This window comes from Pseudorca crassidens, chromosome 13, assembly GCF_039906515.1.
Source record: "Pseudorca crassidens isolate mPseCra1 chromosome 13, mPseCra1.hap1, whole genome shotgun sequence".
In the NCBI taxonomy this organism is placed as follows: domain Eukaryota; kingdom Metazoa; phylum Chordata; class Mammalia; order Artiodactyla; family Delphinidae; genus Pseudorca; species Pseudorca crassidens.
The window spans coordinates 71,137,763-71,156,767 of record NC_090308.1 but is presented as its reverse complement, the minus strand read 5'-3'; the positions used below and the strand labels follow the sequence as shown (position 1 = coordinate 71,156,767).

At 37.5% G+C, this 19,005-nt stretch overlaps 1 protein-coding gene across 2 annotated transcripts in view; it reads right to left on the bottom strand.

The window, feature by feature from the left end:
• The window catches only part of ME1 (malic enzyme 1), a 195,040-nt gene that overhangs the window by 85,464 nt on the left and 90,571 nt on the right, over positions 1–19,005 (bottom strand). For both annotated transcript variants that reach the window (XM_067702679.1, XM_067702680.1), the window contains exon 6: positions 12,910–13,013. In XM_067702679.1, the coding sequence (XP_067558780.1) occupies positions 12,910–13,013 (104 nt within the window). The remainder of the gene's footprint in view (positions 1–12,909; positions 13,014–19,005) is intronic.

Genomic DNA, 19,005 nt, shown 5'->3' with positions numbered 1-19,005 from the left:
TATGCGTAAAAATCCTTTTACCCTTGAAATGCATATAAAATACTAAAGTGTGTCCAGAAACAATGAACAAATACAAATCACTCTATGGATGTTTTGCTCAGCTATAGAGAGTTGTTAGTTTTACACTATAAAGCCATAGGGAGTGGAAACACTATTTCTTTATGGAATTTAAAACAAATTTCAGGTAATCATCCAATATACTTTTCCTTAAAGTTATATACAATCTTCAGATACAACATCTCTGAGGTGTAAGATTTCACCTCAGCCCTCATTCAATAACCATTTTTGAGCACCTCTTACGTATTACGACAGGTATTATAAAGGAAAAGAAAAAAAGACCCAGTCCTTGACCTCCAGTATTTCCAAGACTTAATGCTAACTCAGATGAATAAACGTAATTACAACTCCGTGTGATACATGCCATTAGGATATATCCATGCTAAGGAACCATCTAGGAAGCCTCTATTATCTAGACTAGGATAGTCTACAGATTTAAGCTGATTTATAAAAGACAAGCAAGAATTAAATAATCAAAAGCACTGAGGCAAGAAGGAGCATTATGTACAAAGACAGAGGTGTGACAGACAGGTACACGTACAGGCAACTAAAACTAGCTCTTCATGAACTGTACAAAGGATACACGGAGGGTGGCAGGTGGCAAGAGAGAAAGACCAAGTGCGAGGACCACATCAGAAAGGGATTTATATGTGGAGGGTGAAAAGAGTTAATAAAGGGGTAAAGATAAGTGCATGAAGACTTATTACTATGACACCAAAGTTACCAGAGGGTTCTATACGGTGATAAAGATAGAAAGTGGTCAAGGTCTAGGGAAGGTGGGTTACGGTGATGCAAATGGAGTCAGGGCATGGATCAAGGACATAAGAGAGGAAATGTCGGACAGATTTAGTAATGGACCTGTCCTTGAGTTAAATGCACAGGAAAACACTGGGGGGGGGGTCAAAGAAGATACTCAAGAAGAGGAAATTATTTGTTTCTGCTTTGGGATAGAATCAGATGGGATATAACGAATTACTCAAGAAGGAATTATTTGTCTCTTTTTCAGGGTATAATCAGATGGTGCTGATATAGATGTTTTAAAAACAGAGAGAGAGAGAAAGTCAAGAACTGGTCTAGTTGATTAGCATAAATGGCTTATGTAAGCCCAAGTCTCATTTTTAATCTTCACACAGCTAATTCAACAGGTTTTAGTTCTCTGTACCATTTTTTATTGTGAAAGTAATTCTTATCATGAACTTGCTTTGAAGCTTACTATACGATTTAATAGGCAGCACAGAGAAAATAATGCAATGCAAATAAAAAACCTTTTGTGAAATTTTTTTCTCTTGAATGAATCCCTTTACCAACTGTCTCTTGAGCTCCTGCTAAAATAATCTTTGGGCAGCAAGGGGAAGCTAAAGTTTATGCAAAACAAAGCAGTTTAAAACACTGAATGAGCTTATTCCTCTGGGTCAAGTATAATTATATGATGTGATCAACATTTTCAACTGACTCACTAAGTTTTAGGCTACAGATCAGCCCTGAATTGTGAACCAATATACAGCTTCTTTAGTACTTTAATAAAATCCTAAAGTTGGAACACTTCAGAGAATGTTTAATTATAATCCACCCTCTCACTTAAGACAGAAATCTATATACTAAAGCGCATCTGCCCACGCACTTTTCAAAGCCAAGGTTTTACATATCACATGTTCCTGAGATGTGGGCTTTGTAGTCGGGTTTCTAAACTTCGTGAGCTGAGAGTCAGATCCAAACTATGGTGAACTCGCTGACATAAGAAATTCATCCTGTAAGCCCTCTGAAGAAATGGACTGTGAACCTATCCCAGGCGACCCCACTCCAACCTGTGCTCAGAATGATTAAGTCTTTTTTCCATTTGAATTTCTACAGTCCCTATCTCACCATATTGGCTAACAATAAATTTAACAGCTGCTTATTTTGTTTCCTATGCACAAATGTGGAAGTCTTTACACATATACTGCAGGACGTGGTATTATTTTGACTGAAGATATGAAAAATAAATGAGTCACCATCTGTGGATACCACAAAGAAAAACAGTCTGAAGAATTAATCACTACATCATGGTTAAATTAAAATTGTGACATGCTATGGTAATTCTGGCTTGCTTTATAATTTGTGAAATAAAAGTAACAGTCAAGTGATGGAAAATTGAGTTAGCCAGAATGTAACCATCTTGGCAATACGAATGATTATTTTGTTCTTATGTCTTGATTAGGGCAAATTTTACACAAATTTTGTTACAGCTTTAAATAACAGAACTTTGAAATCTATCAGCTCAAAAAGTTAACTACTACCAGCTTACATTGAATGTAGTTATTATTTTATGTAACATACCAACTTCAGCACTTATTTTTAGGCCCTCAAGAAACAGTCTATTCATGAGACCTGAGAAAATCAGGTATTCATCACTCACAACATCTTTATGGCTCTCCTTCCACATGAAAATGATGCTAGTAACTCATCAAAAGTAAGGCATGTTTAAAATTTAATTTTCTAGTAACAGAAAAGATTTGTGCCAATTCACTCATATTCTCTTGTGTGGCCTCCCTTTGAGTGTAGTTCAATTCGGTCCAACAAGTATTTATCGTATATCTGTTCTGTGCCAGGCACTGATATAGGAACTTGCTCATAAAAGGAACAAACTAGATCCCTGTCCTTGGGGAACATACATTCTAATGGGTGAGACACACAATAAGCAAAAAATGTAATAAATGAATTATATACAATGATATCATCTCTGTAAATAATATAAAGTTATATCATAAGAAAAAGTCGAGCAAAGCAAGTGTATCAGGAGAGCCAGGGGTGGTGGGAAGGTGGGGCTGTTTCAGTATCATCTGGGGGAATCAGGATAAGCCTCAGAAGAAGGTAAGATTTCAACAAATACTGAAAAACCAAGCTGACCAAGTAGATTTCAGGGTAGAGGAGGGAGCAGATTTCAGAGAAAGAGAAGAGCAAGAACAAATTGGGAAAAATATACCCTGAGAGTCCAGTGACAGGGAAGGCAGGGCAGAGAGTGGCAGAGGAAGCCAGAGAGGTGAGGACGGGCCAGCACAGGGGCTCTGGCTTCTACTAACTGAAATGTTCTGACCATCAGCAATAACATTAGGTCCAGATACGACATTCACTGCAAATTAGATTCCACATTTCCTAGTAGAACAAAAAAGTCCCTTTAATTTCTGACCTTACCCCAACCAACTTTCTGACTTTGCTTCCTTAATTCCTTTTCCTTTCAGCATCTTTAATTTCCAATAATAAAATTATCTCTCTCTCGTTCAAATATGGTTACACTATTTCCCCATCAAACCCAGCCATACAGATAGTTTCTAAAAATAAAACCTAAACTGCTTTCATATGTGCATACCTGCTTTATCTTTGTTTATAAATACATATAAACTAAGGAGGGCAGGAAAGAAGGTTATAACAAAGGACCTTATTTTGACCCAAAAGGCATCGCTACCGGTAGTGGTTTTTTGCTTTTGTTTTTAGATTAATCTATGAGTACAACTAAGGAAATCTACAGTGAGTCTCCTTTTTTAATATTGCCAAGGAGCAGATATATTCATTCATTTTTTCTAATTTATTACATAAGGTAATAGAGATGGAAAACAACAAGAAACACAAGCTTTTAAGAAATTGGGCTTCACTTAGCTAAATGAAAAGTCAGGAGAATAGGCAAAGAAGAAAATGAGGAAGCATGGTATAAAAACTGTCAAAACAGAATGATTATCTTTAATAAATACAATAATTTGGCTTTAATAAACTCAGATAAAATATTAAGGGATGCCTCTATATAGCTCTCAATGTTTGCTGATTCAAAGAGAAAAAGAGAGGTAACAATGGATACAACAGGAATTTATTAAAATACTTTGCTTCTTTAGAGAAAATTTAAAATCTAAAACATACATGTCTCTCTGTAATTAAAATTCAAACCTTTAGTTTACTACAGGCAGAGCCACTTTATTTGGAAAATTGTGTGATTCTCTAGTGTATGTTAGGAAATCACCTTTCCTTCAGATATGTGCCACAGTAGTTTGATGACGGTTAGCTTCAACGTTTAAGTAATGCTTTCAACGGGAGTTATTTTATTCTCACTATGTAGTATAGCATAACGTGGGACAATGAGAAAGTAATCTCTTGATAATAAAGTGCTTTTTCTGACAAAACTCACATTCAAGTAAGGAAAATAGGGCACAATAAAGTAATACGTACATAAGACTCGTACAAACAGAACAAAATCAGTGTAAAAAATTTACACCCATATTAAAGGAATGCTGGAATTAATACAATTAGAATTAATGATTAGAATAAACTAGGATTAGGAAAGAAAAGCATCTGAAAGAAAAGAGTTGTAAACTATGTTCAGAAAGATAATGAATTTCACTTGCTCCTCCAAGTCAAACTGGTTCCACCAAGGCTGGACGGGAATACGGCAAAGATGCAAAACTAACATTAAAATACTAAGGTATATATCCACCTTAAATCTTTTAGGGAATATAAATGTATTTATATTCACACACACACACACAAAACGTATACCTATAGATTTTTAATACTTACATGACCTATCTTTTTCATTCACTTGAAAAAAAAAGTAGAGAGAAAGTTATAAACAGAAATAGCTGGCATTCCAAGAAAAATATGGCTATAGTTAAAGTGTGAATCTGATCTTTCTTTGGATGGAAAAATGGAAAAAAAATCTAGTCATAAATTAGATTTGAGTCATGTTCCTTAGTAACATGGTTGCTGATTTTTCTCATATTGAAAGACATTCTTTCCACTTGATTTCTTTTTCAAATGGTTTACATCACCTTTGGACCACAAGGAAGAATAGCAGTGGTGTCCCATAGAGTCATATGTTTTTATTACATTTCTTATGAAAACCAAAGTAAATTATGCTGCCCAAAGTGACAGGTGGAATCCAAAGGGACTCACAGATTTATAGATAAAATCATCTGAGCTATAAATATACACATTTTTCTAAAACAAGGAGCAGGCATAAAAGGCAATGACTGGAATATGTGGAAGAAGGCAGCACAGAGAGTCAGCCATGAAATTAATTGCAGCAGAAATGGCAGAAAGAAGAACAGCAGGACAATAAAAAGGCCCCTTCCCTACGGGGCAGCCAAAGATTTAACGTAGAATGGTGGAGAAAGTATTGAACTGCAGCCCTGTGTAAGGATGAAGAGTGCATTAACTTACACATCTGATGACATCTTTAGAAAGAGAGGATATTATAATAATAATAAAAATATATTTAGTAAATCTGGCCATGATAATCGGGGGCTATATATCTTATACCTTTGAAATCTGATATGTGACCTTTGACCAAATTAATAACTTCTCTAAACAGTCTGGTCTGTCTCAGGCACATAGTCAAGGCTTTAGTCCAATGCTGAATCAGTAAAGAAAGCGTCGTTGCATGAAAACACCATTACCACACCTTGTGGCAAATGGTAGATGGAATGGCTTCAAACTAGAATTATTTCTCTTAAGGGTTACGTGACACAGCATAATAAAATTTGTGATGGTAGCCAAGGTTGAGGTCTAAATATAATAATCATCCTTGTTGCCATTCTTAGTGCTTCCAAGGGATTTTTAATTTTAATCATTTAAAGAGGGAAAGGAAAAAAATTAATACAGTCATTGCTGAATAGTTTCTATTACTTTCATAAAAAAATTTAATACTAGCTTTTTAAAGGTCACTTGAGGTACTGCCTGTTTTCTCATTCAGTTAATAACTATCGATGAAATTCTGATATAAAGAATTTTAGACAGCAAAGCTGAAGCTGCCACTACTTTTCTTATTAACTTTCAGAGGCAACTGATTCTGGAAAACAAAGGCTACTACAAGAAGTACAAGCACAGAAACACACACAAACATATAAGGAGTGCCTACAAGTAGTGATTTTAATATATACTTGGCAGTATGTAAGGATTATAGGAGTTTTAATATTTCCTGAAATTAAATCACATGAAAAGAAGGAATTATTTAAAATACCAGAGTTCTGCCATTCATACCTATCATTTTAAGCTATAAAAACAAAACAAATCAAATTCAATCATTCATCTGACAAATATTTACTGAGTACTTATCACAGGCTGGATAATATTTTAGAAACCAGCAATAGGGTAGCGAAGGAGAGAGTAAACTCCCGCTCTCATGAAACTTACAGTATAAGGACGTAGGCAGAACATAAATAAATATATATATGTCAGATACTGATAAATGCAGAGAAGAAGAAAAATGAGTTGGGGGTAAAATTGTAAATAAGTTGCTCAAGGAAGACCTCATTGACCTCATTTCATTTTAATTTATTATTATTTTTTTTTTTGCCACGCCACGAGATCTTAGTTCCCTGACCACGGATCAAACTCAGGCCCCCGGCAGTGAAAGCGCCGAGTTCTAACCACTGGACTGCCAGGGTACTCCCTTGAGGAATTTTAAATATCTCTTGAAAGGAGGAGAGAGCTAGCCATGTGGAAAACTGGGCAAGGTGAGGGTGGGAGGATTCCAAAGAGAAGAAATGACAAGCCCTGAGGCATTAGCATGCCTGGCTTTAATTAGAAAAACAGCAAACAAGGAATCAGATGGTTCAGGGCCTTTTTTGCTATGGCAAGGACTTAGTTTTATTCTGCATGACATGATAAGCCCTTGCAGGGTTCTGAGCAGAGAAATTACCTAACGTACAATCATTTTGGCTTCTGTGTTGAGAACAGACTAAAGGGCAACAAGGGAGGAACAACTCAAACTAGTCGGGAGACTGTTACCAACAATCAGGGAGAAGAGGTTCAGATAAGGGAAGTAACAATACAGACAACGAGCAATGGCTAGTTTCTGGATACATTTTGAAGTTAAAGCTAACAAGTTTTGCAAGTAGCATGGTACAGAGTGATAACTCCAGTGATTTTCATCTCAGGAACAGGAAGGATGGGCTGTCACTTACTGGGTGGGAAATACTGCAGCAGGAGCGGGGTGGGGTGGGTGGGAGGTCGGGAGTCCAGCTCCCCACGGGCTCCATAAGGCTCTTTCTTTCTAGTGCAGATCTGTATCACGGAGGAAGCAGACTATGATCCTGGAGTTCAGAGGAGAGGTACAGACTCCAAACACAGATTTCGGAGTCACAGATATAAAGATCAATGACCAGACGAGGTCACCAAGTAACGAGGAAAGCTCCAAGCCCTGGAGTACGGTAAAGTATAGAGGTCAAGGGAATGAAAAGAAAGAAGCCAAGGGAAGTGTGAAGGAGCAACCAGTGAGGTAGAAGGAAAGCGAGGAGGGTGTGCTATTCTGGAAGCAGAGGGAAGAAAATCATGTACTAAAAATGTTCAGTGAACATATCCGGGTATAGAAATTATTTCTTATTCAGGATTATTTTCTTAACCTATATTCTCAGATGTAGAATTACTAGGACCAACTGGTAAAATCGTTGAAAAGGCAAATACTAGGGAAACAGACCTGTGGTACTCCATTGGAGCTGCTACTTAGTATCCAGGCTAATCAATCAATACTTTCTGAATTCAGTTTTCCACTGTTAATGAATTTACCTAACTATAATCAAAGAGCTCCTATTAATTTTCAACAAAAGTACCATGACTAAAAAGTATCAAGACTTTGACAACGGACTTCATAGAAGAGGTAACTGGTATCTATAACACTCATCTGATTTATATAAATTAAGTCACTATTATTCTCAGTCCAATTTCCTGTTTCCTTCATTGCATTCACTATGAATTTCATTCTTTCATTTGCTTATATTTTCTTGTCTATTATCTGTCTCCTCTAATAGAGAAGCTATGTGAAAGGCAGGGATTATTTTTGTCCGACTCAGCCCCATATCCCCAGCACCAAACACAGTGCCTGGCTTTCAACAAATGAATGAATGAATCAAAACAATGAGAAATTAAAAACAGATTGACACGACATTCTTACTGGAGAGATCTAGCTTCTGTTAGGGCACAGTTGCCTGGGGCAACTCAGTGGTTTGCTCCAATGACCAATGTTTCCAAAGCAAAAATACTATGCAGAGGCTAGCATCTGTCTATCATCTGACTTATAACAGAATATCAGGAATATGGTCCACCCTACAGATTCTAGCACCTGCCTTTATTACAAACCGTAAAACTTTTTTTCTGCCTAGTTTTCATCTTAATCTAAATATCACTGTGTTATGGCTCTCAGATCCCCCACTGTTGCCCAGGGGTTGCCTCAGCTACAGAGAACACTACACCATAGGTCACGCTCTTTCTCAGGGTGACACACATCCAATGACTAACTGATGTAGGAATAGAAAGGCTTGGCTATCTCAGCCCAACTGGGGCCAATTCTGAAAAGCCACTGTAGTTGCAGAGTTCCCCGTGGGGCCAGAGGAAGGTGTCTTGTGCTGCAGTTTTTCCCTGTGCCCATTCCTGCCGCCTGGGTACCCCTTCCACAGGGTAGGGCACTTCTTATAAACCTCTGAATAGTAAAGGTCGTTTCAAAATATGTTTCCCAGGTAACCTAATCTGTGACAGACGGTACCAGGAGTGGTCTGAGAAAGCAGGTGATCAGATGGGGCTTTGGAGCTAGGTCACTAGTTGCCTGGCTGGCAAAGAAGAGCCCAATCCCAGTGGAACACAGAGAACCCCTGGCACAAGGTGGCTATCCACCTGTTAAAGCTCTCACCAGAGGTAGGCTGGGATGGTATACCAGCAGAAGGGGAACAGTTTAGCCAGAATGATGTTTGAGAAACATAGGAGAAATAAAAACTATAAGGACAATGGAAAAAGAATATAAAAAGCTAAGGGCAATATATGTATAACTGATTTACTTTGCTGTACACCTGAAACTAACAGAACATTGTAAATCAACTATACTCCAATAGAATTTAAAAAAAAAAAAAAAGAATGCATTTGTAAATTTGAAGAAAAAAAAAAAAAGCTAAGGGCAAGTAACCACCAACAAGAAAGCCAGAGGAACTCTCTGGTAGATACAAAAATGCTCTCAGATCTTGCAGCTTTTGGGCAAAGAAAGGTAATGGCCAGGAACAGGGATTAATCGTCAGAGTAGTCAAAAACTCCCTAACTTCCAGGCACAGAAGATGTGCTAAGTCAGGATCCTGACTGGAAAAGAACAGGATCCTGCCACATGGGATGAGATGTCTTGTTTGATGCCTCCCAAAATCCTGAATTCCCAGATTCCCCAGAACTTTCTGAACCCACAAAAGTGGCCTGCCCCTTCTTTTTTCAGGATGATGTAGGTAGAGGCTTCTCTCCCGTAAGACCACCTGTGTCTCTGTAACCCCCCATCTGTCCACCGTCACCTCCTCTCCAGAAATTTTGGCCTATACAACTAGGGTTATATCACAATATAACCCACCTGGGATGTAAGACGCCTGATAAAGGAAAAAGAAAGAGGCTATTTATTTGAGAAAGGAACTGCAAGATCTAGCAAGTTTACATTAGCAAGGAGAGTACATCTAAGATTAAATTCTGAGGGTGTTTAATCAAAGGGGCTGCAATTTAAGATGAGGTAAGGGAGAGTTTATTGATTTGAGGGCACTGTGCTGAGATGCAAGATTTACAACCAGCAAGAATCTCAGGAGACGGTACAAACTGGCTACTAGGATGGTTCCTAAAAACAGGGGCCAAGTAACAGCTCATGTAATGCTGAAATGCTAAGAATGCGGGGGCAGATGGCAGAAGAGGGGAGTACAGGCTCAGAGAGTGCATTCTGGGGTGCACATGCTACATAAGGCCAGAACCCCACTGGATGGTGATGTTGCCTGGGAAGGTCCAGAAAACACACCACTTACCAAAGCCATGAGGAATGTATTAGTGAGAAGACATCTACATTACTAGGTTCTGCATGGTGGCTCTCTTCTGAAGGTCAGAAGTGACAGAGGAAAGGTTTTTATGGAACCAGGCTCATTAACAGCAATGGGGATAATAGAACCAGATGAGGACCGGAAGCCACCAGAAGCCAGGTAGATACAATCATCCTGAGGGTGGCAAGGTTGGTGTGCAGGGGGTGCTGACCCACAGTTATTGACCTAATTCATAGAGTATGGCATCCCTAGAGACAAAATAAGAAGCTAATGAGGCTACTATTCAATAGGTACATTCAAAAGAAATCAAAGACATATGACCACAAAGCTGAGGGTAGCTGCCCCAACGAAGTCCCAATCACATGCTCAGTTTCCAAACCTTCGCTAATTTTTGGACTCACTGATGGAAGAAGAAGCCTAGTCTCCAGAAGGCAGGATCTTGCAACACCATGGCCAGAACACAAGACAGGGCTTCCCTGGTGGCACAGTGGTTGAGAGTCCGCCTGCCGATGCAGGGGACACGGGTTCGTGCCCCGGTCTGGGAAGATCCCACATGCCGCGGAGCGGCTGGGCCCGTGAGCCATGGCCTCTGAGCCTGTGCGTCCGGAGCCTGTGCTCCGCAGCGGCAGAGGCCACAACAGTGAGAGGCCCGCGTACCGCAAAAAAAAAAAAAAGAATACAAGATAATAATTCCCCCAATCCTTCCCCAAACGGACCTATAGTCCTTTATTCAAGCCACTGTGCACTGGGGACAGGGAATACCCAAACATTTTGAGGGCACAGAGTTGACAGTGATACCAGGAGACCTGAAGCATCAATATGCTGTCCCTCCACGTTAGAAGCGTATGGAGGCCCGTAATTAATGGTGCCCTGGCCAAGGTCTAGTTCATACTGGATCCACTGGGACCACAGACCCAGGCGGTGGTGATTTCCACAGTCCCCAAATATAGAACCAGGATAGACGTATACTTGGCGACTGCCACAACACCCGTATCAAATCTTTGGCCTATGAGGTAAGATATGTAATTGCAGAGAAAGCCAAGAGGAAGAAGTTGCAACTGCCCCATCCCAACCCTGACAAGATAGTAAATTATAAAACCAACATAATGTTGCTCGGGGAGTGGGGAATGGAAATTAGTTTTTCCTTAAGGGTCGAAATAGCATGCAGGGGTGGTCCCAAGGCTGTTGGCCGGTCGACGTTGCAGCTCAACTTCCCTTTTATCCACTTCTTTTTCTGGCCCCTCCCCCTCCAAAGGGGTTGATTCCAAGCATACTCCTTAATATCTCCAGCTCAGAGCCAGATTCCTGGCTAAGCCAACTTGTAACAGGCATTTTCCACCTTGAATGTAAGTTATATTTCCTTTTTAAATGATCTTGGGCTTATCTTCAGGACTACTCCCCAATTTAATTTGGTAGTACTAGGTTTCATTACTAGAAAACTTTTCCCAAAGTAGTGTCCTGCCAGGAAGTGTCTTTGAAGAGTCTGTGGGATTTTTCTCTGGGAAGAGCCCAGAAGTATAATTCCTGATTTATAGGTGGTCTCTGCATTTTAAATTATTGTTGACTCTTGTCAAACCCTATTTCCTTATTATAGATCCTAGGTAACCTCTCAATTCAACATTTAAAAAAAAACAACAACAGCTTTTCTGATTCTAGACTGACACAGCTTATTCAAAATTAGCTTTTCATCTGGAAAGCTTTTCATTGATTATGGAAATATTCATTTTATTTAACAGCATTTAAGAATATAGGCCATACACGCTAAGTTCATAACTTGTTTTAACAGCTTCTTTGTAAGTATATTTAAGTTATCGATATAAAGATAGATTTTATTTACACAAACAGAAAATAAAAACAAATATGTTGAGAATTTCCTTTTCTTTCATATAGCCTTGCAGTATTCTCTATACAATCTCTTGATTAATGTTGCTACCTATCAAGTTACACATAATTTCAAAAACTTACATAAATTTTACAGGGTAAGGAATTTAAACATGAAAAACTACTATCAATTAACTGTACCATGAAATCTTGAACTTAAACTGTAGAGTTTCTCAACTATTTCTATGAGTAAGTGTAGTTTATTATAAGTTTAAGTTAATAAATAATAACAATAAATAAATCAGTAGTAGTCCATACTAATTGGCAAATATATTCTGCACAAAATCTCGGGTAATAAGAGATTCAAAATATTCTAAATACTGTGCAAGCTGATGAAAGCATTTTCGGCTGTTGAATTCAACTTCTTAAAATTAAACCTTGTAATAAAAAAAAAACAAGAAGTATGTCTATAGTTAACAATTGATTCTAGTGATGAGTTCATTTCTATGAAAAACCAAAGCAACATATGTGCTTTTAAATAGTACAGGGTTTCTGTGGCTATACAGAAACAAGTGGGATGGCTGTCAGTACGACAACATTCTCTCAGAACTTGTTACTAAATTATGGCAGAAGTCTCTACCTTGAAGGAAAAAAACTGGATAATTTTACAGTAGCCCTGGGTCCACAATTAAATGCTACCTAGACCAGGTGAAATATTGTACTGCATCTTAACCAAATACAGTCGATTTAATCAGAGATTCATGGATCTTGCTCCATTCTGGACCCTGTGGATTGTACTAACTCATGCTCACTTCTTCCTCTGCTTCTCCTACCGCAAGAGTCAGATTCACCCACAAAGATGACGGAAGACCAAATTTTACCAGCAGCCAGAAACAAAGTACAGACTGCCAGTAACCATGAAAAGGCTTGCCCAGGTAATTCAGTCACTAGCCACTGCCTCATTCACCATAATCATGCCTCCCGAACAACAGAATCTGAAGATTCTTGTAAGAAAAAAGTATCTTCAGGGATAGAAACAGAGACAACTTTTGGCGGGGGAGACACATGAGATTATCATTCGGCCAGCAACAGTTATGAGGAGATATATATATTTCATTCAAATCACTTCTAGTTGTTAAACATACTGCACCATACTTGGATATTTTTACAGTTTATTATGTTAGGTTATCTTTAAGTTTTTGAAATTTAACTTAAAAATAGATAAAATAAAGATTATACGTACTTGGAAGAAACTGCCTCCATGAATTCATCCAAGAAATCATCATATTCAGGACCTCTCACTCTTCTCTGCCGGAGTCCAATGTACAATGGATCTTTAAGTAACTCCTATTTATAAAAAAAGTTACCGTAAGTATAGAAATAACTAAAAGCAAGTCATTTACTCTTTCTGAGTGAACCTCAGTTTTCTCATCTGTACAAAAAGGAAAGAAATGGAAATAAAATCTAGCTATACTGATTCAGAATTAACCTACAGAGTTATTATTTAGTATTATATATAATATAGCTACAGTGCTTATAAATAAGAATATGAAATATAATTACTAAACATTTAAAAGATTCTTATGTTTTTACTGTTATTCTTATGTCTTATTCTAGAGGAGAGAAAAGGTATTAAAATCTCTCAGTTGTGTAAAATTCAAAAGGCAAAGCTCATCACATAGAAAAACAATACTGAGATTTGAAGTATCATATTAGCTTAGGAAATGGAAAGACAGCAATTCCTTTCTTAGATTTTTTCTAAAACTGATACACACACACACACACATATATATATATATATATACACATATATCAGGCAACACTACTCTGTTTAAGCTTTAGAATAGGTAATTTTTTAATAAAATCAGTTTTTAATTGAGGTATAATTTATATACAGTAATATGCACCCATTTATAACAAAAGCTCCCAGTAAACTAGGAATAGAAAGGAAATTCCTCAAACTAATAAAGGGCATCTGTGAAAAACCCACAACAAACAACATATTTAACAGTGAAAGACTGAATGCTATTCCCCTAAAACTGAAAACAAGACAAGGATATCTAGTCTCATCACTTCTATTCAACACTATGCATACTAGAGATCCTAGCCATTAAAATTAGGCAAGAAAAAGAAAAAAACAGGAATAAGGATTGGAAAGGAAGAAGTAAACTGTTTCTATTTGTACACACATGACCATGTACATGGGAAATGCTAAGGAATCTATCAAAAAATTCACTAGAAATAATATATGAATTTAACATGATTGTCAATTTACACAAATCAAATGTATATCTATATACTAGCAATGAATAGTTGAAAATGAAATAAAATATACAACTCCACTTACAACAGCATTCCAGAACATAAAATTCATAGGGACAAATTTAACGAAACATGTGGAAGGCCTATATACTGGAAAGCACAAAATACTGCTGAAAGAAATTACAAAGACAAACTTTTTACAGCCTGGGAAAAATGGCAATCTGTTTGACATAACAGTGAAACAATTGACAACACTGCCACCTTCAGTAACCTAGAATAGAGAAGAATGTACCTAATGCACTTGTGAATCTGACTAAAAAGATTTCCAGGCAGAATGCTGAATGCATAAACTGGCTGTGTGCTAAGGTTAAAACGGACATGAACTAAAGAAGGAAATGTTCAGCTTGTGAGCAACATTTAAACAGAATATAGAGGACACAAGACTTGCCTGCAAAAGATTTCCAAAGTAAAATAAGGCCTGTGGTCAAAGAACAAATTAAGTGTGTGGTTGTAATAACTCTTTTGAAAGCTTCTGAATGATTTAAAGTGGAGCCTAGGAGACCATTTTGCCTAGTTCAGTGGAACTGGTACCACAGCACTCTGATATGTCAACCAATAATAGGGAGAAGGCCTATTTTGAAAAGAATTGTGAGTAGGGCCTTTATCTAATGTAGTAGACTATAATCTGATATACAGAAAGCCGAAAAGAAATTTTTAAAGGTACTGTACTACTTGGATTAATTGACACAGAGACACTTCAAAATGAAAATACTTCACTGGATCCTCCACTTTCCACAGGCAGGAAGCAGACTGAGAGAGCCATTCTGATGCAATGGGGCCATTTCTTATGGAACAGGAAGACTATCTCAGAGGACAGAGCCAAGAACCCAGACAGAAGAGCCAAAAGCCTAGGAGAACAATGAACTACAGAACCACTCTGAAGAAGAAGAACTGGGACTCTTCAAAGAACATTCCCTGCTCCTCAAGTAGGTGGCCTGGCAACATACGTCCACTGGGAATTCAGAATTGCTATGAACTACTTAGAGCCATATGACTCCTATTCCTGCCATTCTGAAAGGGAGTGTTGACTGCAGTCATTCTGTCCCTGCCTCACCACTGTATGCTTGGTACGTGGGAACATACAGGAGGAACCACATCAAGGAGCAAAACACGAGGGTCTTCATTTGCATCTAGACCTGATTTAGATGACAGGATCCTGAACTGTGGGCCTGCTGTTTTTCCTGGGATGACATTTTTGGAAACCTAGGATGGAGATGAGCATATTTTACATGTGGAATGTGAACAATGTGTGAAGGGTGAGAATCTCTACAGAGAAAGGCTAAGCTGTCCCAAGAAGTCCAGCCTCCCCAGCCATCCCAGGGAATCAAGAACATTAATAAAACAGCAATTATTCTAAGTCACTAGGTTTGGAGGTGGTTTATAGATAAATGATATGGTTTTGCAGGTGTGGTTATGTTGTTAAGAAGGTTGAACCATCTGAGTCACCTAAGTTGGAATTTGCTTACAGACAACAGAAACTATAGCCCAGTTCACACGTCTTGCCCTAGTGTAATTACTAATAGTATCCTCTTTCATTGTGAAAGTGCCTTGGTTTGGCCAATACATTATGTGGTCGTCCCACTTATAATGTACTGCACAACAATGGGTTAAGGCTTTCTGGCTAGCTGGAAGTTAGCATATCAAATCATATAAATGTATTTCACAGGAAATGTAAAATCTGAAACAGTACTGTTGTAAAGCCCAGCTGTTCCTTGAGGCCTAAAAGCTTTAAACAATCTACTGGCAGGCTTCTGAACAGTTGATGTTGAAGTGCCAATGAGCTACTAATGGCTGCCAGAATTAAAATACTTTCTCCATGTCTGGGACATAGTTGGACTTCTAAAACGTGAATTAGAAAAAGAACACAATTGAGAAAAGATGTTACATGTTTCCCTTCTCTTTTCTCTCATTCTTTCCCATGATAGTAATTAAAGTATATCATTAAGAAGTCTGCTACAGTGAAGAGTCAGTTATGAAGATTTATGAACAAGATAAAGCTTTTGAATTAAATCAGGAAGTTATAAAATTCTTCCAGTCATAATGTCTCTGTCAAAAGTTACTCTTTTTTAAAAATTTCATGATAATTAAAGCTTTAATAATGAGTGCATTCTTGGAGATCTGGCTGACAAAAAAATAACATCTACAAAAAGCAATTTAACAAGATTACCCAGTTGTGATAATGGCACCATAGACCAAGTAGCCTGGCACAGAAGTGACATTAATTCATTGGATTAAAAACTTCTCACAGCCAAGAGTAAAAACTTAATAGATCTTTGTTGGAAAATAAATGAAAGACTTGGTATTAAGCAAACACTTTAAAAAGATTAGACCTTCTTTAACAAGAGGTGTCACATGCAATGCATTTGTTGTCACTGAAGACTTACAAAGACTTAGAAGCACGTGAGAAGGAAAAAACTTAGGCTTTGAAAGAGAGTAAAGGACAAAAGCATATGGAAACGTAAGAGAGTTTCAAAAAGGAGATAAGGAGGGTATATATTGATAAAATTAATTATCATACTTCTTAGCACTGTCTCAACTCTGGAACCTTGGGAATTTTTATTTGAAGTTAATAGTAATCACTATCAAGTTTTACCTTGTTCATATCTCTCATTTCTACCATTCCAGTCTAAAGTTTCTGAGAAATAAAAAATATTTTCTCAATATTCTAAAGTTTTTAAAAATCATTACAAAAAGCAGTACTTCCTATCAGAAAATTTGAGAGCACTGAAATGTAAAATCAAAAACAAAGAAAACCAATAAGCTCTACCCAAGGTGCTAGTGGTAGCACCCCACCACCAGCACCTTGATGCATATTCTCCTATGTCCTTTTCTTTACATCTATGCATGTATAATATTATCTGTCCAAACTGGGGACAATATCATAGACTGTTTTATAACCCCTTTTCACATCGGAATATATAGTGGAAAATTTTCACATCACTCACTAGATGAACATTTTTTTTTTTTTACATCTTTATTGGAGTACAATTGCCCTACAATGGTGTGTTAGTTTCTGCTCCACAACTAAGTGAATCAGCCACACACATACACATGTTCCCATATCTCCTCCCCCCTGCGTCTCCCTCCCTCCCACCCTCTCCATCCCACCCCTCCAGGCGGTCACAAAGCACCGAGCTGGTCTCCCCGTGCCATGAGGCTGCTTCCCACTATCTATCTATTTTACGTTTGGTAGTGTGTATATGTCCATGCCACTCTCTCACTTTGAAACAGCTTACCCTTCCCCCTCCCCATATCCACAAGTCCATTCTCTAGTAGGCCTGTGTCTTTATTCCCGTCTTGCCCCTAGGTTCTTCGTGACATTTTTTTTTCTTGAATTCCATATATATGTTAGCATATGGTATTTGTCTTTCTCTTTCTGACTTACTTCACTCTGTATGACAGACTCTGGGTCCATCTACCTCATTACAAATAGCTCAATTTCCTTTCTTTTTATGGCTGAGTAATATTCCATTGTATACATGTGCCACATCTTCTTTATCCATTCATCCGATGATGGACACTTAGGTTGTTTCCATCTCCTGGCTATTGTAAATAGAGATTCAATGAACATTTTGGTACATGACTCTTTTTGAATTATGGTTTTCTCAGGGCATATGCCCAGTAGTGGGATTGCTGGGTCATATGGTGGTTCTATTTGTAGTTTTTTAAGGAACCTCCATACTGTTCTCCATAGTGGCTGTACCAATTCACATTCCCACCAGCAGTGCAAGAGGGTTCCCTTTTCTCCACACCCTCTCCAGCATTTATTGTTTCTAGATTTTTTGATGATGGCCATTCTGACTGGTGTGAGATGATATCTCATTGTCGTTTTGATTTGCATTTCTCTAATGATTAATGATGTTGAGCATTCTTTCATGTGTTTGTTGGCAGTCTGTAGATGAACATTTTTAAAATTTGTGATCTGTATTGGAACTCTGCCCTTCTAGAGAGGATGAACACATTAACAATCCCCCACCCCCCAGTGACATATAATAAATGTTTATTTTGTTGCAACCAAAGGAACAGTATTATCTTTCCACACATATGTGTGTGTGTGTGTGTGTGTGTGTGTATCTGAAGTATACATGTAAAATATATAATAAATAAAATATACAGTAAAGTTAAAAATATATAAATATATTTAAAAATAATGCTATCAAGTAGTATTCATTTATATTTCTTTTCTAATATCATTAAACAGTTTTCATAAGTTTACTGACCATTTTCATTTCTTCATTTTTAAATTATCTGTAACCACTTAGGCAATTTGTATATTTCACATTTAACATTTTCTCATTGAATTGTTCTTTGAATACTAAGAACATTTTAAATCTTTATCTGCCACAAATGTTATGAATATTTCCCATTTCAGCATTTATTTTTTAATTATATTTATAATATACAGATAATCATACTCTGCTGCTATTTACTCATTATTTGCAAATGAAAAACCAAATTCTGTAAAGAAATAATATAAACTTTTTGCTCTTTTGCTGGTTCATGTCATCAATATGATTAAGCAATCTAACTGCCAACGCTCAGGCAAGAGCCTCAAGCAATACTTAAAATGTCAGCTTGCATATGAGCTGGCGTGAATGTTAGCAAGCAGCGGAAATAAAAATGATTAAAATTTGACTGCGGTTCAGTAAGTCTGGAGTGGAGCCCAGCATTCTGCATTTTTAACACATGCCCCCAGTAATTCTGAACGGGGTTCGTTCATGGAACGTATATTGAGAACCACTCGTTTCAACCTTAAATTATTAAGTTAAAATAAAATTATTCTACTTCCCCGAAAATTCCTGTCTCGGGTAAATTTTTTTCTATTTTCGTTTATATAATGGGTATTTCTGAAATATATCACAAACTTCAAGGAGTTCCTGAGACTTAACAGCGCATATAAAACCAAACTGTAGACCCCATTCTCTTTCCCAAGGCATTGATGTTGTGCCTCAGAAAACAGATGAATAAATCCTTGATATAATCCTAATTTAGAGAGAGTGAGGTAAGAGGAGACAAT